General features: G+C 35.0%; 1 protein-coding gene across 18 annotated transcripts in view; it reads right to left on the bottom strand.

The window, feature by feature from the left end:
• LOC145277807 (uncharacterized) overlaps positions 1-24,652 on the bottom strand; it is a 262,143-nt gene that overhangs the window by 169,660 nt on the left and 67,831 nt on the right. For 12 of the 18 annotated variants that reach the window (XM_080129669.1, XM_080129671.1, XM_080129670.1 and 9 more), the window contains 6 exons: positions 24,198-24,344; positions 21,583-21,729; positions 19,205-19,351; positions 12,102-12,248; positions 11,188-11,334; positions 187-216 (listed from right to left, as the gene is read on the bottom strand). In XM_080129669.1, the coding sequence (XP_079985795.1) occupies positions 187-216; positions 11,188-11,334; positions 12,102-12,248; positions 19,205-19,351; positions 21,583-21,729; positions 24,198-24,344 (765 nt within the window). The remainder of the gene's footprint in view (positions 1-186; positions 217-11,187; positions 11,335-12,101; positions 12,249-19,204; positions 19,352-21,582; positions 21,730-24,197; positions 24,345-24,652) is intronic. The other 6 variants (XM_080129682.1, XM_080129683.1, XM_080129686.1 and 3 more) reach the window with 2 other exon arrangements.

Below are 24,652 nucleotides of genomic sequence, written 5' to 3'. Positions count from 1 at the left end.
ACCATGTATTAGGACAAAAAATATTATCAAGAAAATATGAAATAAAAACGAAATAATATCAAACACGAATTTCAACTATGTATAACAATTTCAGAAAGAGTTTTTTGAAGCTCAATATTTTGTTTCTTGCTTTTATCCATACATTTACTTTAAACCTAAATAAATTAGATAGCAAATATCTCTCACCTGGCATATAATTAATTCCTGGATATTCACCTGAAAACAAAGAAATTGAACAATTAAAGTTGGAACAACATTTCACTTCTTTTTCAAATGTTACATATTTGTTGATTAGTGCAGCTAACAATCTGGAAGCCAGTAACACAGATGCAGAAATAATTAATTTAATGGGAACATGTTACCATCTACATGTGACAAACATCTACAACAAGCATTAAAAAATATATATATAATAAACAACTATAATGAAAATAATCGTCTTCAATATGTAAATAATCTAAGAAATACCTGATTTCAGAAACATCCTCAAATATTTTCACAATAATTCAAGACAAAACATTAAATATAATAAATACAAGATAAATCTCTCTCTCTCTCTCTCTCTCTCTCTCTCTCTCTACATATATATATATATGTACACACACACACACATGTATGTATATATATATATATATATATCCACATACAGTACTGTTTGTCATCCACATACAGTACTGTCTCGTTGTATCACAACTCATCAGTGCGGCTAGACAAACACCTTTCCCCAGCCGTGGATTGAACCTACAACCGTTGCATTGACAGTCGGCAGCTTTCACCATTCGGCTACGAATCAGTGCCGTAAATATTTCTCATAGAGTGTGTATTAAATTCACACCCTCCCGTCTCACAGTGCTCGAACCATCAGCTTGTTTACAAAACAAATTAATAGTGGGCCTCGCTTAATCGCTTTTATTTTTTTCATTGTGGTTTCACGTAATGCCTTAATTAGCAAATTCTAACATTGCTACAAATATAATTTGCTGATTTCTTTATGTCCTCTGATGAGAAGAATAATAAGAATAGCATTCTTTGAAACTCCCCGGAATAAGGACTTTGCAAATTGTTTTTTGGGGTATTCAGTCGAACAATAAATTTTGATTGTAAAGTTCAACATACGGTCTTAATTTTCTTTCTCTTATAATAAGCTCTACTTTCTATTGCGTATTGAGCTTTTTTAATTCGTTTGGGATTAAATTTTCTATATATAAATACTATTATTTATATTAGTTTGAAGTTTACCATTGTGTATATATCAGGTAAACACTACATCCCTTTGTTTTCATTAATTATATATATACATATATCTATAATATAAAGCTGAATGTGTGTGTGTGTGTGTGTGTGTGTGTGTGTGTGTGTGTGTGTGTGTGTGTGTGTGTGTGTGTGTGTGTGTGTGTGTGTGTGTGGTCACTAATAGGCTCCTATATGGTTGGCTATTTTAAAAAACTGATTACATATAATGATAGAAGATATATCAAGACACAGGAATGGGTATGTTTGATCTGGCAGAACTGGGTGTTCGTTCGAACCTGACCTCCATAGAATGGAAATATGTCACAAAGTTTAACAAGATTTTTTTAATATAGATCCACAGAATATTGTGATAAGTGTTTCAGTGTGAACAGGTCTGGTATAATAAATTATGGGGTTTATCTATTTTATTTTTACTTTCATTTTATTTTGCTTTGGTTTTGATACCCCAAATTCAACCCAAATTTACAACCCTTCCTTTTGATAACCTATCATACTTTCATAAATCAGTCCATTTTCTGTAGGATGTTTTTGAACCCAGTCAACGACGGGTACTTTTGCTAGTATATATATATATATATATATATATATATATATATATATATATATATATATATATATATATAATTGGCAGAAGCTCTTAAAGCACCATTTATAAAACTAAAAGTTTTAAATGAACAGATAAACTGTTTCAAAAAACACTTGAAAGCGTAAAAATTTTATTAAATGAGAAAAACAAACAAAAAAATAATTCGATGTTTTTCCTCTTTAGTTTTAACTAAAGAACAAAAAATTGAGAATTAAGGAAAATTAAACACTTATAAATGCCAAATGTGGACATAACAGTAAAGCAGTCAGAGAGTGTTCTAACGACCAGAAGCCGTGAACTTTGTATATTTGCTAGTTGACTGCCTTTTTGTTTTATTTCCCAGACAGGTCTCAACTTAACAATCTTAAAGGGGCTTATAATTATGAACATCTATATATTAATAAGACGACGCGTGTGTTATCTATTTTTTGCATCACGCTTACATCCGAGTGATTGTCGTTTAATTGTTATGGACTTCCATTTCTTGTAATAAATAACTTTACCAAGGATAAGTTTTGGTTTCAGTTTTGATTATAGGTGATGGCACTAAAGTCATTTACTTTTTTTTTATAAATAATTTTACCAAGAATTCTTCCTAAGTTGTGGTTTCGGTTTCGATTATAGCTGAAGGAACTCAGGTTTATATATTTGTAGTCATCGACATACAGTCCTGTTTCGTTGTATCACAACTCATCAGTGCCGCTAGACTAACATCTTTCCCAAGCTAAGGATTGAACCTAGAACCGTCGTGTTGACAGTCGGTAGTTCTCCCACTTGACCATGAAATCGACGTCCGTCAATAACTCGTCAGAATGTCTATTTAAATAGACATCCGCCACCACTTTTATAGTATTCAAATCGCCTGTTTGTAAACAAACAAACAAACAATGAGCTTCGCCTTTTCAGCCAATCAAGTAGCGAGTGAGATTATTTACGACAGTGTTCTACCCAAAGAGGGGGGGAGGCTTAAAATATATTTGTAGTCATCGACATACAGTCCTGTTTCGTTGTATCACAACTCATCAGTGCCGCTGGACTAGCATCTTTCCCAAGCCAAGGATTGAACCTAGAACAGTCGTGTTGACAGTCGGCAGTTCTCCCAATATATATATTTCATAACTTATGGTTTTGGTTACGATTAAAGCTGCTGTCATGTTTTGAAATCACAACTTTTATATATATATAAAAATCGATAGAACATTATATATATATACAAAATCTGTAAGAATTAAAATATCATATGCGAGCATACTTTATGGTCGGGCTAGGCCAGGCGTCCCTGCTAGCTTAGATAAATACTTTTGCAGTTTTAACAAAACAGCTACAATAATATCAGAGCGTCTCCATTTACGCTGAATATATACAGAATGCCAACATCAATATATTACATATGAATCAGTCCCTTATGGAATTTCCACAGGTCCTGCTAGTTAATAATTTTTAACAGTTCCTAATTCATTAATGCTATGTAATATCCGTGTATAATTGGTATTGACAAATACTATTGTATATACGCAATAATTTCATCCATAGTACTTTTATTATAATTAATAATACAGTTAATTAAAGAAATTTTCATAAAAAAAGACATAGAGCTTTACCAACATCTTTTACAATTCATTTTCAAAAGTGATAATTAGATGGAAATTTCCAGTGTCAAATTGTAATTATTTTATGCAATTTTTAATTTTCTGCGGTGCTTGTTCAGATCATTACGTGTTTAAATTTTCTTTTAACAAAGAAGAGTTAACTTTGGATATATTTCTTCTTAAATAGTTTAAGTTTTTTTTAATTAAGGGGTAGCTTGTTTTTCTTTTTTCTTTTTTTTTTTCTCCCTTTTCCTTTTTTTCCGGTCTGTAATGATTGTGTCTATCTGTTTGTATTTTTTCCATTTTTTTAAGCTTTAAATTTAATGTTAAATTATTTGTCTGCTTGGTGTATTGGTTTAATTAGTTCATAGCCTTTTTTTTATTTTATGTAGTTATTTGTTTATTATTATTTATTGCCTATTTACTTTATCTATTCTTGGGGTGTTATGTAGTCGTCCATCTAAAAACAAGAATGTGTATCCTCACTTGTGTCTATTATTATTATTATTATTATTATTATTATTATTATTATTATTATTATTATCAATATTAATAATAACAAGACGTGCGTGTTTTGGTGCTGCATGTAAGATGACACCACAAAAATAGTGAAGAAATGATGAATGTGAGAAGTGTGAAGGGCCAACGTTGCCTTCACATTTTCGCCAAATTCCAGAAAAATCTAATTGATGGGGAAAAGGTTATGGAGTAAAAGTGTCATTTTTTGCAATTTTGGGGCATTTGTGACCCCTTTGGAGCTCCTGGGAACGCCGCTTCCCCCAGAGAAAATGGACAAACGGTGCAGTTTCACGTCTTAAGACATGTATATTTGAATACAGCACCACGGAAACATAGACATACAAATCAAGTTTTTGAGTAATATGAAAAAAGAGATTCAAAAAAGGCATTTTTTTTCCAGCCCTAAAAGTCCCAGAGGAATACGAATCAGAATTTATATTAAGAACAATGGCTTCCACATTTTTGCTAAGTTTCATGAAAATCTAATGGATGGATAGAAATGATAGCAACGAAAGGAAGTCTCATTTTAACTTTTAATAAACAAACTTTATTTATCATTTTCGTTAGTAGCGTTAGTTTTTTTTTTTTTTTTTTTTTTACAAGGGTGTCACCACTTATCAAGGCCTAGAGGCCACTCGAGGATAAGGGTTACTAGGTATACATTAGTCATTGTGATTTTAGCATAGTAAACAGTGGGAATTTTGAAACTTGGATTACTTAGGGGGACGATTCAATTAGAACTTGTTCACATTGGACTTTTTCTTTTTTTTTTTTTTTTTTCATAGGTATCAACTCATTATCAAGGCCAAGAGGCCACTCAATGATAAGGGTTAAAGAGTGTAAAATAGAAATTGGACAATATAATAATCATTAGTAATGAAAATTTGTTAAATTTGATAACTTATATGGAACGGCTCATCAAGAACTTATTTACGTTAGACTTGAACACAACCATATTGTAGTCAGCCGGAAAGCAGGAAAACGGAAGACAATTCCACAGGTGTTCAGTTCTAATAAAAAAGCTTTGTTCATGGAATCTGCATTTAGGTTTAGGCACAGATAAAGAGTGGGGGGAATTATTGATAGTGTTTACAGCTAGACGAGTGTTTCTTGTGAAAGTTTTGCGAGGGGGACCATAGATTGAAGCTCAGTCGAACACTTTCCATGAAAATAACGATACATCAGAGACAAACTCGCAACATCTCTTCTGTGAGATAGAGGTTGCAAGGAAGAGAAAAGGACATCTCCTACGAGGCTACGAAGTCTATTTTGAACTCTATCAAGGCAGGCCAAGTCGTTTCTAGCAGCTCCTGCCCAGATGTGGCAACAGTATTTCATCCTTGGACGTACCTGGCTCTTATATAGATAGAGAATTGCATCAGCAGTGAGATATCTACTGGATCGATAGAAAGATCCCACCATTTTTCCAGCGGCCTTGGCAACAGATTTGATGTACTTGTTCCATTTAAGATCAGGAGTAATGGTCAAGCCCAGAAGCTTGTCAAAACTTGAGGCCTCCTGAAGACGAGAGCCATTCATTTCAATTGATGCCAGATGTGGATCAGAATGTTGATGATGTAAAAAGAGAAGCTTGGTTTTAGATGCATTAAAAGTAACCAGCCACTCCTTTCCCCATTGTACTACATGCTCAAGATCAGAGGAGAGAGAATTGGAGAGAACTTGGTCGTTTACTGTCTTAGATGTGCTACCATAAATGGTAGTGTCGTCAGCATAAATGTCTACAAATGATGTAAGGATGTGATTTGGAAGATCATTGATGTAGATCAGGAAAAGAGTTGGGCCCAGGATGGACCCCTGAGGGACACCGGCATTAATACTGTGGGCTTCTGATTTTTGCCCCTCAACTACTACTCTTATGAACCTATCAGAAAGAAATGATTTAATAATTGAGAAAACATTTCCAGCTATACCATAGCTAGAGATCTTATGAAGTAAACCTTTATGCCATACCCTATCAAAGGCCTTAGATATGTCAAGAGCAATTGCCCTAGAAAGGTTGCCTCCGTCGAGAGATTTGCTAATCCTATGAGATATAAGTGTAAGCACATCTGCTGTAGATCTAGCAGAACGGAAACCATATTGAGTGTCACTAAGAAGGTTATTTTTGTTGAGATGGTTGATTACTTCTGTATTTAACACAGATTCCAGCAACTTACTCATGACGCACAGGAGACTTATTGGCCTGTACTGAGAGGGGGATGAGCGATCACCTGAATTCTTAAATACAGGGCATACAGATGAAATTTTCCAGGGAGATGGGAAACTATTCTCCTTAAGACAACGTTTAAATAGTTTTGTAAGTATGGGCGCTAGTTCAGGTTGAAGTTTTTTGAGTACTATAATTGGAATACCGTCCGGGCCAGTTGCTTTACTGGAATCAAGGTTTTTGATTAGCTTGGCAACATCACGTACAGATATACGTATATCACATAGTGTGTTTTCAGATATAGGAGGAAATATTGGGGGTTGGCGGCCTTGATCGCAAAAGGTAGAATTAGCTGCAAAGTTCTTGACAAAGAGTTTGGCTTTGTCTGATGCTGACGAGATTACCTCAGGTCCATTGATGATAGTTGGAATGGAGCGCACACTTCTGTTCAGAATTCTGTTTGCTATTTGCCAAAACTGGTGGGAACCAAGCCGCTACTCAGCTACTTTGGACTTAACAGATTGAGCATACAACCATCTTGCGCTCTTTATTACTTTCTTACAATGGTTGCTGGCAGTCCTGAAAGCGGCTTTAGTTTCCATACATCTATTACGTTGACAACAGTGGAAAAAGTGATTTCTGTGCGCAATGGCAGCAGCACATTCTGGAGAGAATCATGGCTGGCTGTTAGGTTTTTGCTGAAACTTTTTCGAGGGTATGAAAGTCAGCCTTAGTGTATCGATATACTGTACGATGGAGAGGTACGTCTGGGGACTTATTACATTTGATTTTTATCTTAATTGATACAACAGAGTGGTCGGAAGATCCAAGAGGCGACAGAACAGAAACTGAACATAGTTCAGGGCAAGTTGTGGGAAAAAGGTCTAGTAGGCTCGCATACTGGCCGTCATTGTCGGGCACACGGGTGGGTTCCTGAACAATCTGAGTGAGGTCATAGGCAATGGAGAAATCATAACAGAACCTCCCCTCATTATCGGTCTTGTTTGAGTGGGTCAACCATTCGACGTTGTGAACATTGAAATCTCCACATACGTGAATGTTAGCTGAAGGATAAGCAGATAGGACTTGGTCAATTTTCTCAGATATGCTTTTAAATATAGTAACTCCGCTGTTGTGGGGGCGATAGAGAGTAAATAAAAATGCCATAGTGTGAGCTAAAGCAACCCGGAAGCACATATAGGGTAAGTTAGGATCTTCCCTGGAGATGTCCCTACCATATGGAAAGCTATCTTTAATATAGGCACATATTCCATGCCCATGGCGATCTTGGGGGTCAGATTTAAAGGTTAAGTTAGAGTATCCTTTAATTGCGAACTCTTCTAGGGAAATAGCCTGTCCAATGGCAGTTTCACTTAAAAATAAAAGGTCTGGTTTAGACTCCTGTAATTGGGTTTCAACCTCTGGAAGGTTAGAACGTAGACCCCTGATGTTGGAGAAGGAGACATGGTAGTAGGGGTCTACGTTGGAAGTTGGAGAACCGGGTTTAATCGTGTATTTTTTCTTGAAACTTGTCATGATGAAATTTTGAAATTTGTGGACTAGGTCGTCAGATTTACTTAGAGCAGGACAGAGAGGGGAAATTAAGAGAGAAAAAGAAACGAAGAATTTTTTTTTTTTATTTGTAGCTAATGATAAGGTAAAGCCGTAACAATTACCCACTAGTATGGCATCGAGAAGTAGTAGAAGAGTACAAGAAAGAAACGTATTAGTATGAGAGTTCAGTGCTCATATGTAATGATAGAATTAATACGTTGTTGGCTGGTTGAGTGAGAGAACAGTTCAGTTCCGTTTACAAGTGTTTATAGGTAGTGGCCGTCAGTAAGAAGGAAGCTGGTTAAAAGAGAAAGAAAGGCAAAGACTTCAGTGTTTTAATGTGCTGGCATGCGTGAGTTGTGTGTTCTTTAGCATGGCAAAGAATGTTCGTTTGGGTACAGTACGTGGAAATAAATGGTAGAAGAGAGCCATTGTTAGCTTGTAGTACTCACGTTCTGCTGGGGGTCAAAGCCCCACCTCCCTCCACGGCGATGTTTGCTGTTGGGCAGACCAGCGAGAAAGAGGACTAAAGGTTCGTGATTTCGCCTTTTATATACTCTGTCATGTGATAAAGAGCTGGCTTGTGATTGGACAAGCCAGGGAGAAATGGATTTCAAATCTCGTTGAGAGAAGTAGGTCCTGCTTGTGATTTGTAGCGTGGGTCGGTTGCTACAGATGGATCAAACGCTATGGGGTAACGTGTCATTTGGGGGCATTTTTTACCTCTTTTGAGCCCCAGGGGACGCCAAATCCTAGTGTAAATGGATAACGTTGCAGTTTCAGGCCTTAACACATGTATATTTGAGTTGACTACCATGAAAAACCATTATATAGTCAGACATATCAAGTTTTTGTTGAGAAATATAAAAAAAAAAGGGCGTTTTCAGCACTAAAAGTCCCCGGGGACGCAAACCAGAAGTTTGCCATGGTCACCCATACTGGATTTATATTAAGAACAATGGGCTCCACATTTTGGTTAACTTTCAGAAAGATGCAATTGATGGATCAAAAGTTATGGAGGAAAAGTGCCATTTTTGGAGCATTTTTGACTTCTTTTGAGCCCCTGGGGACGCAAAGTGAATTTTTGCCAAAAACATTTTTTTTACTGTTCACATCTATTTAATGAAATACAATTTGTGGCAAAATTGCAAGAAAAACTAATCAACATTTATCTATGAATCGTCCGGAATGACAGACGCACGGATGCATGGATGGACGCACGGACACCACTGAAAACATAAGTTCCTCTCCGATAAATCTTGGGAACAATAATAATTTCTGCAATTCTGTTTTAATTGTCTGCAGTTCTTGGTGTTTTGACTTATTTTGTAGTTAATAGCGAAACTAATACGAAGGTTGTTGCATCGTTCCCAGCGTCCAAAAGCAATCAGCTTTGATCAATGTGGGTTTTTCCTTATATCAGACAATTGCTATTTAATTTGGACAATACCCTTTCAATCCCCTCCCTCCCATCATCTTGGGGAAGCCCAAACTGCCCCACAGTAAATGAAAAAATGGTCCTGCAGTGAAACAAATTAAACAAACGCCAAAAAACTGCCCCGTCATCAACGCTCCCACGATGACCTCATTAAGCGTCCACCTCTCAATCAAACCTCCTTGACTTGACTCATTTTAATCGCTCTTATGAGGGGCGTGCAATAAGTAATGTTTCTGAGCCACTTCCCATAGCAGTAGAGCAACAAAACTTGGCACAGTTATTAGTCTTTCTCTACATAGGAACTACCCAGAGTTATGCATTTCTCCCATCATTTGATGCAGCTCTGGAGACCGTTTCTGTAGAACACCCCAGGTTGATCCTCCAACCACGATGTGACTTCAGAAATCAAGGCTGCATCATCTGGCAAACGTTTACCTTTCAAAAACTTCATAGCTGGAAAGAGGTGAAAGTCAGAGGGTACAAAGTCAGGAGAGTAGGGAGGATGGGGAAGGATTTCATAACCATACGCCCGTGCTTCTGATCTGGCGATATGCGAGTTGTGGACCGGAGCATTATCTTGCAGGAGGGGGGTACCTTTGCTGATCTTGCCCCGCCTCTTGATTTTGATAGCTTCCCTTAATTTCCTCAAAAGTGACCATAATAGGCTCCTGTAATTGTGGTACCCTTTGCCAGGAAATCTGTCATCACTACTCCGTCCTGGTCCCAGAAGACTGTGAACATGACCTTGCCAGCGGAGGGCTGCACCCTTGCCTTCTTTGGAGGTGGTGAGTCCAAGTGCTTCCACTGCATTGACTGGGCTTTGGTCTCTGGATCATAGTTATGGATCCAGGTTTCATTCTGTGTAATCAGTCTTTTGAAAAACTTTGACTCATCTTCTTGGCACAACTCCAAATTCATCCTTGAGCACTCGACGCATTCTCGCTTCTGGAATGGTGTGAGCAACCTGGGAATACATCTGGCAGACATCTTATGCATATGCAAATGGTCATGGATGATAGTTTCCACAGACCCTGTACTAATCTTGACATCTTGGGCTATTTGGCGAATAGTAATGCACTGATCTTCCAAAACGGCAGCCTCAACTTGATGGACAGATGCCTCATCAATGGCAGAAGGGGGGCGACCAGGTCTGGGCGCTGTTTCCACAGACTTCCGGCCATGTTTGAATTCACGATGCCAGCATTTTACAAGATCATATGATGGGGCATTATCACCATAACTTTTTTTCATTTCATCAGAAGTCTCCTGTGGTGTGTGTCCTTTCAAATACAAAAACCGGATCACTGCTCGACATTCAACAGGCTCCATTTCACACTTGACTCAGTTCAAACACCTGTAAAGCAGAAACCACAATTAGTTCATAGCTGTAATTTGCCACATAACCTGTAGAGATGCACATGCAAAATTTCAGCTAGATCAGACAACTGGAAGTGGGACAGGGACATTACTTATTGCACGCCCCTTGTACATTAATATTGTCGCCGTAGCACAGGTGTTCAGGCTCAGTCTATAGGCCTCAAGGCTCCAGGTTCGAGCTCACATGCCACCCCCCCCCATCTGATTTTTTCATATTTTTTTTAAATCGCTATCGTTAAGTTTCCTTTTTGTTCTGATTTCCCCCCCCACACACACACACCAAACACACATGCCTACAAATACCCGGGCAACGCCGGGTATCCCCCGCTAGTAAATTAAGAAAAGCAAATAATTTGTTTATGATGTTGTTCTGAGCCTACCGTAGCCTACTATTTTATTAAAATTTTCTTCAAGTGGTGCTTTAATATAACTTGAACAATATATTACACAGTTTTTACTAATAAATATTACATTACTTATACACTGACTCGCATGAAGGATTGTTCAATCGTAATAAAAGATAGTTCACTTCTTTTGTACATGCAACACAATTATACTACAAAATGGGAGGAATGGAATTATTTTTACAAGACAACATGTCTACTTTTTTCATGAAAAGACAAAGATGTAATAGTTTTAAGTAAAAAAATCTCAAATAATCAAAACAATCGATTCAGGATAAAATGCGTGTTCATTTACCAACCTCTATTTATAGCTAATTCACACCTGTATCCATAATGACCGGGAATGCATCCCTCCAGGCAATATCCGGTAATAACATTGCATGCGGAATTAGTACAATATTCACATCTGTTTACGCATCCTGTACCATAATAACCAGCTGGACATTCTTAAGAATAAAACAAAATGTTGAAAAATATTAGAATTATCGAGGAATACTTATGAAAATAGATTTTACAAAATTTGGTCAACTAAAAAATTTGAGGATTTGTTTAAAGAAGAATGTGATTTGTATTAATTTTGATTGTTTTGATTTACCTCAATTTTTGATGATCATTTAGCATGAAAGATTTTCATCTATAAAAGCTTTAAAATATATTTCATTTGAAGGTGCGTATATTAAACTAAAAAATGTACTTAAAAATATATTTCATTTGAAGTTGTGTATATTAAACTAGAAATGTGTCAGCGATTGATTTAGCGATTATCAACATTATTATCAATAGACTGTGGATATTCCCCTTTAATAAAGAGACAAAGTGATTCAAATGAGAAATATTAGAATCCATATATATAAGCGAAAATGTGTGTATGTATGTATGTTCATTTTTCGATCGGCGTGTGTAGATTCGCCTTTTTCGTATAATAAAAGCGAAACTAATACGAAGGTTGTTGCATCGTTCCCAGCGTCCAAAAGCAATCAGCTTTGATCAATGTGGGTTTTTCCTTATATCAGACAATTGCTATTCAATTTGGACAATCCCCTTTCAAAGTAAGTACATTGGTGCATGCAACTAGTAAAATGGAAGAAATGTAATTATGTTTACAAAAAATGTTGATGTTTTTTATGAAACGAAAGATGATAAAGTTTTAAGCAAAAATAATGACAAAATGAAAACAATTAACTCATGATAAAATGCTTGATCTTTTACCAACCTATGTCTATAACCATATTACACTTGCGTCCACGATGACCAGGAATGCATCCATTCACACATTCTCCAGTAATAGGACTGCATGCAAAATCAATACAATAGTCACATCTGTTTATGCATCCTGTACCATAATAACCAGCTGGACATTCTTAAGAATGAAACAAAATGTTGAAAAATATTAGAATTATCGAAGAATAAAAATATGAAAGTAGATTTTACAAAATTTGGTCAACTAAAAAATTTGAGGATTTGTTTAAAGAAGAATGTGATTTGTATTAACTTTGATTGTTTTGATTTACCATATACCAACGCTTTTGAGGTGATTTAACGACCAAGTCAGTCATTTTTTTAAATCTTTTATATTTCAAGTTCTAAATCACCATCAGCAACAGCAACAACATCCACACCACCACCATCACAACCATCCATCACAATGTGCTTTGAAACTAATAACCATCCATTTTCTTTTCCATTGTTACAGTAAATCAGTGCAAAGTGATTTGATTCTACTAAACTGGAAATATTGAATCCACAATCTTCATTAACAAACATTACACCATTCTGCTTCAAATTACGTACTTTGTGGACAGGTTCCTCTATTTCGAAAATTTTCACCTGACTGAAAAATGACACCGATGTATCTATTCAATATGTTGCCAAACTTTTCAAGAATCATAATATCAGTATGAAAACTGGTACTGATAACGTTGCAATCATTTTTATTAAGAATCTGTTGCCAGAACTTGTTCTTATTCCTACAAAGCTATAGCATTATTGCTTACAAGAAAATTGCTTTCAATCTCCTTAGAAATTTTTGTTCAAAAGTAAATTGGAATTGACCAATCAGTTTGTTGTATATCGTTATTTCTTTCAATTTGTGATAAGTGAAAAAGTTGTTGATCACTGTAACAAATGCAATCTACTTAGTGACAAGCGATAAGGCCGAGGTAAGGAAAAAATTCTCAACAGAATCTGTAGGGAGGTAATGGTGACACAGTGGTTAACAAGGCGGGCTGACAACGTGGGTGTGCTAAGTTCGAACCTAGTTTGTTTCACAGAAAGAGTGTCACTTAATAATGTTGGCAAACTTCACGTGGTTCCTCATGTAAGTAGCTGATATCTTTCTATAAAGAATTCTGAATAGAATGATATCAGGTAAAATGAATACCAACAAAATAATCATCATGAATCATGCTCAACAATAATAACAACAATGACACAAGCATCAGCAATGATTGCACAGCCTTCTTTCGACTTCGATCACAGAATTGTTATCAAAAAGAAATAATAGTGAACATCAAAGTCGGAATCTACCAGGCCTTTATCTGCACCATTCTCTTTTATGGCTGTGAAACTTGGTCTGTGCGGGCAAATGACAACAATCACGTATTTGACCAGCATTTCTAATGCTGCATCCTCTATGTTTATTGGCAACAGTTTATCCCCAATAGTACAATTTGTGCTGACTGCAGTATCCACTTCCTCCAAAAATACTTCCTTGTCAGATGCTTTCATTGGTTTGGCCATGTCCTGGATGACACCCAGGTGACTTCATCAGTGGAGTTATCGATCGAACTACACCACCAGGCTATAACAAACGGTTGCAGTGGCCTACTCAAAGCATGGATTAGGACAGTGAAGTAGGATGCTTTACTGATTTTGAACTTTCATCTTTACAGTGTCCGTCACTGGAACTGCGAATGGCTTGCATTTGTAACAGAAGCAGCTTCGGATCATCATGCCTGGTCATCTAGTGGTTAGAATATTGGGAACTTGTTGAAAATAATCTGTTCACCCGACCTAGGGTGAATGTAGCCACCGTGAACAAAGAATAATGATTTTGTCTACGGTGGCAAGAAATCTTAAAATAGTTTTAAATTGAAAGTAAATTGTTTGGGATATTTATTTCAGTTTCTAGCCTACCGTACTATTTTACCATAATAACCAGCTGGACATTCTTAAGAATAAAACAAAATGTTGAAAAATATTAGAATTACTAAAAACAATGACGAAAATTGATTTTACAAAATTTGGTTAACTAAAAAATTTGAGAAGTATGTGATTTATTTTAGTTTTGATTGTTTTTCTTTATCATATATCAACGCTTTTGAGGTAATTCTATGACTAAGTCAGTCATTTTTCTTAATCTTTTGTGTTTCAAGTTCTTAATCCACAGCAGTAACAGCAAAAAAATGTTCATAGTTTTTCCAGTATTTAGAAATACAAGTGATCAGTTATCTGCACTTCAGTACAGACCCATCAATTTTTTTGCTATCAGTTCTTTGAATCTGTGATAAGTCAAAGAGTTGTCGATCAATGTTGCAAAAGCAATCTACAAACAATTTTATTTCGTCAGGCAAGATCAATTGCTGACTGAAATATTACATAAGATAACTGTATTTCTCAATGGTAGATTTGTTTCTTGACAAAACGTAGTTGCTCATAGGCAGAAGTAGGAAACACATACTGTCATACCAGTGTCCCAAATCTTTTCTTGATTTTTATTAATGATCTTCCAAATCATATTCATTTGTTGACATCTATAAAGACCACACAACTGTCTATTTCGATATCATTGATGATTAAAATCTTGATATAATCTCTTCTAATCTGGAGCACATCTATATATATAAAAGCCAAAATGTCTGTTTGTATGTATGTATGTATGTGTGTTTGTATGCCTCGCAAAAACTTTCCACATGGGTCACGGATTTTTGCCAGATCGGTATCATTTTAAACTTCCAACCTTCGCCCGACAAATATCGAAAAATTGGCCAAAAACGTTAATTTAATCACCCTGAAATCAGCATTTTTCTACGGGGGGGGGGTCAGCAAAAACCGTCCTCTCATGATGAGTCCGGTTCTACGCATGCGTCATACGACGTCATAACCTGATTTAGTTTAAATATTTGAAAAACTGACACAACTTCGTGGACGTCATCTTAGCTCAGTTGCTTAGAGCGCGGCCTCATTATCTAAACATTTTGAGTTCAAATCGTGGTGTGAGACGTCTTTTTTTTCGATTTTTTAAATTTTAATATTGAAGCAGGGTTATTTAAGCCATTTTTCACGTGTTTTCAGATTTTTTAACGTTCGTTTTTCTGTTTTTTTTTTTACTTCGCTTATTCTTAGGGTTTCCTTAACACCCCCCACTCCCCACCCCCGCCCGACCACACACACCCCAAAACACCCGGGCAACACTGGGTAAACCCCGAAGCCATTTTTCACGTGTTTTTTTTTTTTGGGGGGGGGGGGTTTCAGTCTTTTTAAAGAAGTTTTAACGTTCGTTTTTCTGTTTCCTTTTTTTTGTTTTTCCGATTTTTACATTTAACATCGTTCATTTGCCTTACGTTAGTTTTTTTTTTTTAAATATTTACTTCGCTTATTCTTATGTTTCAAACCCCGCCCGAGCACACACACCGAAAAACACTCGAGCAACGCCGGGTACCCCCCTCTAGTCTATAATATAAATCTCACCTGTCTGTTTAAATGTATGTATGTATGTCTTGCAAAAACTTTCGACAGAGGCGACGGATTTTCACAAGATCGGTATTGTTTTAAAGCTCGACCATTCGGACAACATATATTGAAACATTGGCTAAAAACATTAATTCCTTCCCCCTCAACTGGGCACTTTTCTACAGGGAGGGGTCGCTTTTTCACCGATATTTTCGAAATTCATCCCCTCTTTTCGATTGACTAGCCTTAATTTAAACCTTCGCCACTTCTCGTGTGGTGACGGACACAACGGCAGAGATGTCACATATTTTTTTCCTTTGTTTTCACGTTCTTTTATTCCTTTAGGGTACGGGTTCAAGCCTGCCTGCCTACTTCCATTTTTTTTTTTTTATTGCTCAACACACACCTCCAAACACCTGGGCAACGCCAGGCACCCATGATAGTAGTCCAATAAGGAATAAAGTTTCTAGTTACTTTTTCATCAAAAACGTTTTTGGAAGCTTTATGACAAATCCTGTAGTTTTGTTAAAAGTTGTTTGGTTTTAAGTTCTTATTTTTCTCTACATTTTCTCTATCCAATGAAATCTACTTAAGTTGTCTGTGTTAACAGAAACAAATGATGCATACCAAATCTTGATATGCATCATTTGTTTCTGTTACCAACAATCACAATGAGAATAACAGATTGAAATTATGTATAGAATCTATAACAGTAATGCTCAAACATCTTGACCATTGTTACAGAATCTTTCAGGTGCATATTAAAAACGGATGCCTGCAGACTGGAATACACTATGCGATAAATATGGTAATCCATGAAAAAATAATTATGTTTCGAATGACACTTATCTAATTTTCAAGTTCAGTAGGTGAAGATTCAAGAATTGAATCGTTATGCGTTGCAGTGTTCAAATTAATGACTTGACTTGCTTAAAACCTTGAAAGAGATAGAATATTTGAGTCCACATTTTGATATTTCTTCTGCCGAAAAAATAATTGAATTCAACATTCAGAATCCTTTCTTCGATGAAAATTTATCTGTACTTGAAAGACTGGCAATTCTTTTTTATGAAAATCGCTGCAGACAAGCCATATGCGCACTTGATATAAGAGTGGAAATTTCTTTTTGAAATTATGATTTAATATAATTGTCTTCTGGCACTGTTAGTTGCGTGGGTAGGGATACTTTTCTTAAGTCCGAATATCTTGTGATGATTATCTTGCATGAATGAAGCTGAAAACATCAAAATGGTTAGATTGTCACAAATTCAAAACAATCAGAATATAGTGTATGCAGAATTAATACAAATTAAAGAAAAATGTGAAATGTGAAAAATGTTTGCTGTGTTTTACTGTAACTAAATCAACACTTTTTGAATTATTCACTGATGAATCCTTTGTAGTTGTCACTGCTCACTTTATAACATATAATGACTAAGTACATTATTTAAATTTTCATGACTTGTATATTAACCAAAGTGAGGATAACAGATTGATAAAAGACTCTTTGATTTCATCTGATAAATATATCTTATGAGTTAAAATCTTTGAATTACGAAATGCAAAGATTTGGGCCTTGATGTTAATCTGGCTAAAAACATAAAAAAAAATTCATATATAATGACAGTTTCAAACATAAAATAATCTAAGAAATAACACCTTATTTTAAAAGTATATCCTAAAAATATCTTGACAAGATTTCAAGAAAAAATATTAAATATAAGAAAAATATCAGATGAAAACATAAAATATGCATTCTGAATACAAATTTCCGATGAATAAATATTAACTGATTATTAAACTATTACTATCGTCGCACTTGACCTTTAATCAATCTTGAGATGCTCATTAATTAGTTGATACTGATTTACGTCAAATTTTCCTAAAGTAAAGTGTGTAATGATTTCAGTTAAATGAAATGCCAGAAAAACGATCACTACAACAATGAAAAATATCAAAATCCAATGTTATCTTTAAGCTGTAAAAATTTGAGCTGTTTGTATTCCCCAGGTAGTTTTTTTCTTCACATGCAAACTAATGACACAATTTTACTATTTTCATTAAAAATATGAATGCCCTATATGCAAAACAGACCAGACGTTTCAAAGCTGGTAACGCTTCCTTTTTTTTCTATAATAATAATAAGCAACATTTAATCCGCCTTTATATTTTGAATAAGAATAGCTGGAGAAGATATTTTCTTCTTTCTTTAAAATGTCACACAATGTTGCATGAAGGTAGCAAAATTAAACGAAACTGAATTATCTAAAAACAACAAAAATATCTCTACTTTTTAATGAAAGAAAGATGTTAAGGTTTTAAGCAAAAAAGATCATGAAATAAAAACAATCGACGCGTCATAAAATGCTTGATTTTTTACCAACCTCCATTTATAGCACTGTCACACTTGTTTCACGTATAGCCATAAATGCATCCCTCCAGGCAATATCCGTTAATAGCATTGAATCCAGAACTATTGACTTGGCCACATCTTCTTAGGCATCCTATACAATAATAACCAATTTTTCAAGCGTCTTGACAACTTTCTGCATAAGAAATGCTTCAAAACCCTAAGCAATATCAAAAACGTTTTCAGCGACTTCATCACAACTAGAACGCAAGATTTTTACGTTACTGGCATTAATACAATTGTATTACAAGAGGGCTTTTTCTTCAAGCTTTGCTCTGACATTAGAGTTATCCTTAGCCTAATCAAACTGCACTATTGAGATTTAAGACACTCGCCTCCCATAATATTCTACCCAAAACTGAGGTCAAGACAACTGGATATTGATGTATAGTGAATTCAGAAGCCTCAGTTGAACTTGAACTATTAAGTCCACAGTTTTCACTAATAAATATTACATTAGTTGTACCTACACATGTAATAGTCGTCTCACGTGAAAGATGTTCAAAATAGTCATCACAGTAGTCACATTTTTACATAATCAAAACACCAACGTTTAATGTTAGCAATGTAACACTTGCTTCCAGTATAACCAGAAGTGCATCCCTCCAGACAATCTCCGGTTCTAACATTGCATGTAGCATTATGATAATGGCCACATCTGCTTAAGCATTTTGGACCGTAATAAACAGTTTGATATCCTCAGGAATAAACCAAAAACGTGTAACTAGAATTACAACAATGATAATGGATTTTGAAAAATTTGGACAGAAAAAATTCGGTGAGGATAGAATTTGCTTTGGTTTTGATTGGTTTACTTTTTACGAATGTTTTCAGATTATTTAATGATCTATTCGTCCATTGTTTGATGTTTCAAGTTCTTCTTCTTCTTCTTCTTCTTCTTCTTCTTCTACATCATCATCATCATCAATAATTACAACAACAAAGCCAACAACAATATCTTTCTCATGAAGGCACACGTCAAAGTCGGTAATCCTACATTTTCTTCTCTTTTTACAGTATGAAACATTAAATTCTCATTTATATTTTAAACCAGATTAGCTGCAAAAGAGTATTTCACTTCGTTTTTAAATGCCACACAATTGTTACATGCAGCAAACAAAATGGAATAAATGGAAATATTTTCACAAAGCAACATGCCTACTTTTTAAAGTTTTAAGATAAAATAGTCACATGATCAAAACAATCCATGATAAAACGATTATTCTTTTACCAACCTGTATTTACAACGACGTCACACTTGCTTCCAGTATAACCAGAAATGCATCCCTCCGGACAATATCCGCTGATAACATTGCATGCAACATTGTAACAATTATCACATTTGCTTAGGCATTTTGGACCGTAATAACCAGTCGGACATCCTTATAAGTAAATGTAGAAATTTATTAGAATTATTGAAAAACATAAATGAAAATGAATTTTATAAAATTGAGGCAACTAAATCATAATCATCATCATCATCATCATCATCATCATCATCATCTGTTTTACATGCTAACGTATGTTGGACAGTTTTTAAAATGTTACTTCCAAACTCACCTATCTCTAATTATTTGGATTATTCAGACTACTGTTCACATCATAAGTATTATTTTCACAACGTTTAGTTGGTGTAATCTCTGATCGAAAAAATCTGACGATATGCACAAGGTTCACCTTACACAGGTTGTATCAAGAAATCCGATTTGTCGCACAACAAAGTTCACTATACAAAGATTGTATCAAGAAATACAATATGGTAAAAGATCAAATTCGCACAATTTTCTTATTTCAATTCAAGCTAGGCTGAAAGCTACTGAAACAGCTCGCGATATCAATGAAGCATTTGGCCGAGGAACTACTACTGAATGCACAGCACAATGGTGTCAGAAATTTTGTGATTAGTACGACGGTCTTAAGCATGATGAATGTAGTTATCGGCCATCAAATATTGACCATGATCAATTAAGAGTTTTAGTCGAATCCAATCAACGTACAACTGTTTGATAACTTGCTTGCTTTTGAATGACGTAACGTATACGAGGATTTCCAACAACTTAAGAGAGATTGGAAAGACAAAAACCTGATAAATGGATGCCTCATGACCTGAACGACAAACAAAATTACAGTTTTTTGAATGCAGACTAAACCATTACGGCAGAGAAATATTATCAACAAATGGATGAAATGCATCAGAAATTTCAACAACAACACACAGTATTAGTCAACAGAAAAGGCACAATCCCCCCTAACGACAATGCCTTATTGCACGTTGCTAAACCAATCCTGTAGAAGTTGAAAACTTTGGGAAAACTCTGCCTCATCTGCCGTACTCTCTAGACCTCTCACTCACCGACTACCACTTTTTCAAGCGTCTCGACAACTTTCTGCATAAGAAATGATTCAAAAACCTAAACAATATCAAAACGTTTTTAGTGACTTCATCACAACCAAAACGCAAGATTTTTACGTTACTGATATTAATACACTTATATTACCAGAGGGATTTTTCGTCAAGCTTTTCTCTGACATTAGAGTTATCCTTAGCATAATCAAACTGCATTATTGAGATTTAAGAAACTCGCCTACCATATTCTTCTACCCAAAACTGAGGTCAAGAGAACTGGATGTTGGACGCATATTTAATTCAGAAGCCTCAGTTGAACTTGAGCTATTAAGTCCACAGTTTTCACTAATAAATATTACATTAGTTGTACCTACACATGTAATAGTCGTCGCACGTGAAAGATGTTCAAAATAGTCATCACAGTAGTCACATTTTTACATAATCAAAATACCAACGTTTAATGTCAGCAATGTCACACTTGCTTCCAGTATAACCAGAAGTACATCGCCCCATACAATCCCCGGTTCTAAAATTGCATGTAGCATTATGACAATGGCCACATCTGCTTAAGGGTTTTGGACCGTAATAAACAGTTTGACACCTTAGGAATAAACACAAAAACGTGTAACTAGAATTATTAAAGAACACCAATGATAATGGATTTTGAAAAATTTGGACAGAAAAAATTCGGTGAGGACAGAATTTGCTTTGGTTTTGATTGTTTTACTTTTTACCAATGCTTTCAGATTATTTAATGATCTATTCGTTAAGTTTTTCTTCTTCTTTTACTTCTTCATCATCATCATCATCATCATCATCAACACCACCACCACCACCAACAACAACAACAACAACATCTTTCTCATGCACACACACTTCAAAGATGTTTCAAGTTGTCTTCTTCTTCTTCTTCTTCTTCTTCTACATCATCATCATCATCATCATCATCGTCATTACAACAACAACAACAACAACAACAACAACATCTTTCTCATGAAGGCACACGTCAAAGCCCGTAATCCTACATCTTCTGTCTTTTTACAGTATTAAACATTAAATTCTCATTTATATTTTAAACCAGATTAGCAACAAAAGAATATTTCACTTCATTTTTAAATGCCACACAATTGTTACATGCAGCAAACAAAATGGAATAAATGGAAATATTTTCACAAAGCAACATGCCTACTTTTTAAAGTTTTAAGATAAAATAGTCACATGATCAAAACAATCAATTCATGATAAAACGATTATTCTTTTACCAACCTGTATTTACAACGACGTCACACTTGCTTCCAGTATAACCAGAAATGCATCCCTCCGGACAATATCCGCTGATAACATTGCATGCAACGTTATAACAATTACCACATTTGCTTAGGCATTTTGGACCGTAATAACCCGTTGGACATCCTTATAAGAAAATGTTGAACTTTATTAGAATTATTGAAAAACATTAATGAAAATGAATTTTATAAAATTGAGGCAACTAAATAATCACCACCATCATAATCATCATCATCATCATAATCATCATCATCATCATCATCATCTGTTTTACATGCTAACATATGTTGGACGGCTTTTAAAAAATTACTTCCAAACTCACCTATCTCTTATTATTTAGATTATTCAGACTACTGTTCACATCATAAGTATTATTTTCACAACGTTTAGTTGGTGTAATCTCTGATCGGAAAAGTCTGACGATATGCACAAGGTTCACTCTACACAGGTAATATCAAGAAATATAAGATAGCAAAAGATCAAATACGCACAATTTTCTTATTTCAATTCAATCTAGGCTGAAAAATGCTGAAACAGCTCGTGATATCAATGAAGCATTTGGCCGAGGAACTACTACTGAACGCACAGCACAATGGTGGTTTCAGAAATTTTGTGATTGGTACGACAGTCTTCAGCATGATGAATGTAGTGATCAGCCATCAAATATTGACAATAATCAATTAAGAGTCTTGGTTGAATTCAATCCACGTACAGCTGTTCCATGAATTGTTTTTTAATAAGCCGTAACATATACGAGGATTTCCAACCACGTAAGAGATATTGGAAAGACAAAAACCTGATAAATGAATGCCTCATGACTTGAACGACAAACAAAATTGCAGTTTTTTGAATGCAGACTAAACAATTACGGCAGAGAAATATTCTCAACAAATGGATGAAATGCATCAGAAACTTCAACAACAACACACAGTATTAGTCAATAGAAAAGGCACAATTCCTCCGCAAAACAATGCATGCTGCACGTTGCTAAACAAATCAGAAGTTGAAAAATTGGGCTACAAAACTCTGCCTCATCTGCCATACTCTCCAGACCTCTCACTCACCGACTACCACTTTTTCAAGTGTCTCGACAACTTTCTGCATAAGAAATGATCCAAAATCTAAGCAATATCAAAAACGTTTCCAGCGACATCATCAAAACCAGAACGCAAGATTTTTACGTTACTGGCATTAATACACTTGTATTACTAGAGGTATTTTTCTTCAAGCTTTGCACTGTTATTAGAGTTATCCTTAGCGTAATTAAACTGCACTATTGAGATTTAAGAAACTCGCCTACAATATTCTTCTACCCAAAACTGAGGTCAAGAGAACTGGATGTTGGACGTATATTTAATTCAGAAGCCTCAGTTGAATTGAACTATTGAGTCAACAGTTTTCACTAATAAATATTACATTAGTTGTACCTACACATGTATTGGTCGTCTCATGTGAAAGATGTTCAAAATAGTCATCACAATAGTAACATTTTTACATAATCAAGACACCAACTTTTAATGTCAGCAATGTCACACTTGCTTCCAGTATACCAGAAGTGTACATCTCCAGACAATCTCCGGTTCTAGCATTGCATGTAGCATTATGATAATAGCCACATTTGCTTAAGCATTTTCGACTTTAATACCCAGTTTGATATCCTTATGAATAAACCAAAAAAGTGTAACTAGAATTATTAAAGAACACCAATGATAATGGATTTTGAAAAATTTGGACAGCATAAAATCGTAAAATATTTGAGAATAGAATTTGCTTTGGTTTGGATTATTTTACATTTTACGAATGCTTTCAGATTATTTAATGATGAATTCGTTCTTTTTTTTTTTTTAATATGCTTTATGTTATTCTTCTTCTTCTTCTTCTTCTACATCGTCATCATCAGCATCATCATCATCATCATCATCATCATCATCAATACCAACATCAACAACAGCACCTTTTTCATGCACACACACTTCAAAATCCTACATTTTTTTCTGTCTTTTTACAGTATGAAACATTAAATTCTAATTTATATTTTAAACCAGATTAGAATTATTAAAGAACACCAATGATAATGGATTTGGAAAAATTTGGACATCAAAAAATCGTGGGGGATGAATTTGCTTCGGTTTTGATTGTTTTACTCTTTACCAATGCTTTAAGATTATTTAATGATCTATTCGTCCATTGTTTGAAAGATGTTTCAAGTTCTTCTTCTTCTGCTTCTTCTTCTTCTTCTTCTTCTTCTTCTTCATTCTTCTTCTTCTTCTTCTTCTTCTACATCATCATCATGATCATTACAACAACAACAATAACATCTTTCTCATGAAGGCACACGTCAAAGCCCGTAATCCTACATATTCTGTCTTTTTACAGTATGAAACATCAAATTCTCATTTATATTTTAAACCAGATTAGTTGCAAAAGAGTATTTCACTTCGTTTTTAAATGCCACACAATTGTTACATGCAGCAAACAAAATGGAATAAATGGAAATATTTTCACAAAGCAACATGCCTACTTTTTAAAGTTTTAAGATAAAATAGTCACATGATCAAAACAATCCATGATAAAACGATTATTCTTTTACCAACCTGTATTTACAACGACGTCACACTTGCTTCCAGTATAACCAGAAATGCATCCCTCCGGACAATATCCGCTGATAACATTGCATGCAACATTGTAACAATTACCACATTTGCTTAGGCATTTTGGACCGTAATAACCAGTCGGACATCCTTATAAGTAAATGTAGAAATTTATTAGAATTATTGAAAAACATAAATAAAAATGAATTTTATAAAATTGAGGCAACTATCTCTTATTATTTGAATTATAAAGACTACTGTTCACGTTTAGTTGGTGTAATCTCTGATCGGAAAAATCAGACGATATGCGCAAGGTTCACCTTACATTTAAATGTTGTGATTGGTACGAGAGTCTTGAACATGATGTATGTAGTGATCGGCCATCAAATATTGACAATGATAAATTAAGAGTTTCAGTCGAATCCAATCAACGTACAACTGTTCAATAACTTGCTTTT

The sequence above is a fragment of the Euprymna scolopes genome, chromosome 6, assembly GCF_053919585.1.
Source record: "Euprymna scolopes isolate OS-2025 chromosome 6, ASM5391958v1, whole genome shotgun sequence".
Taxonomy (NCBI): domain Eukaryota; kingdom Metazoa; phylum Mollusca; class Cephalopoda; order Sepiida; family Sepiolidae; genus Euprymna; species Euprymna scolopes.
Note: the sequence above shows the minus strand (reverse complement) of the source record. Positions and strands in the feature narration are given on the sequence as shown.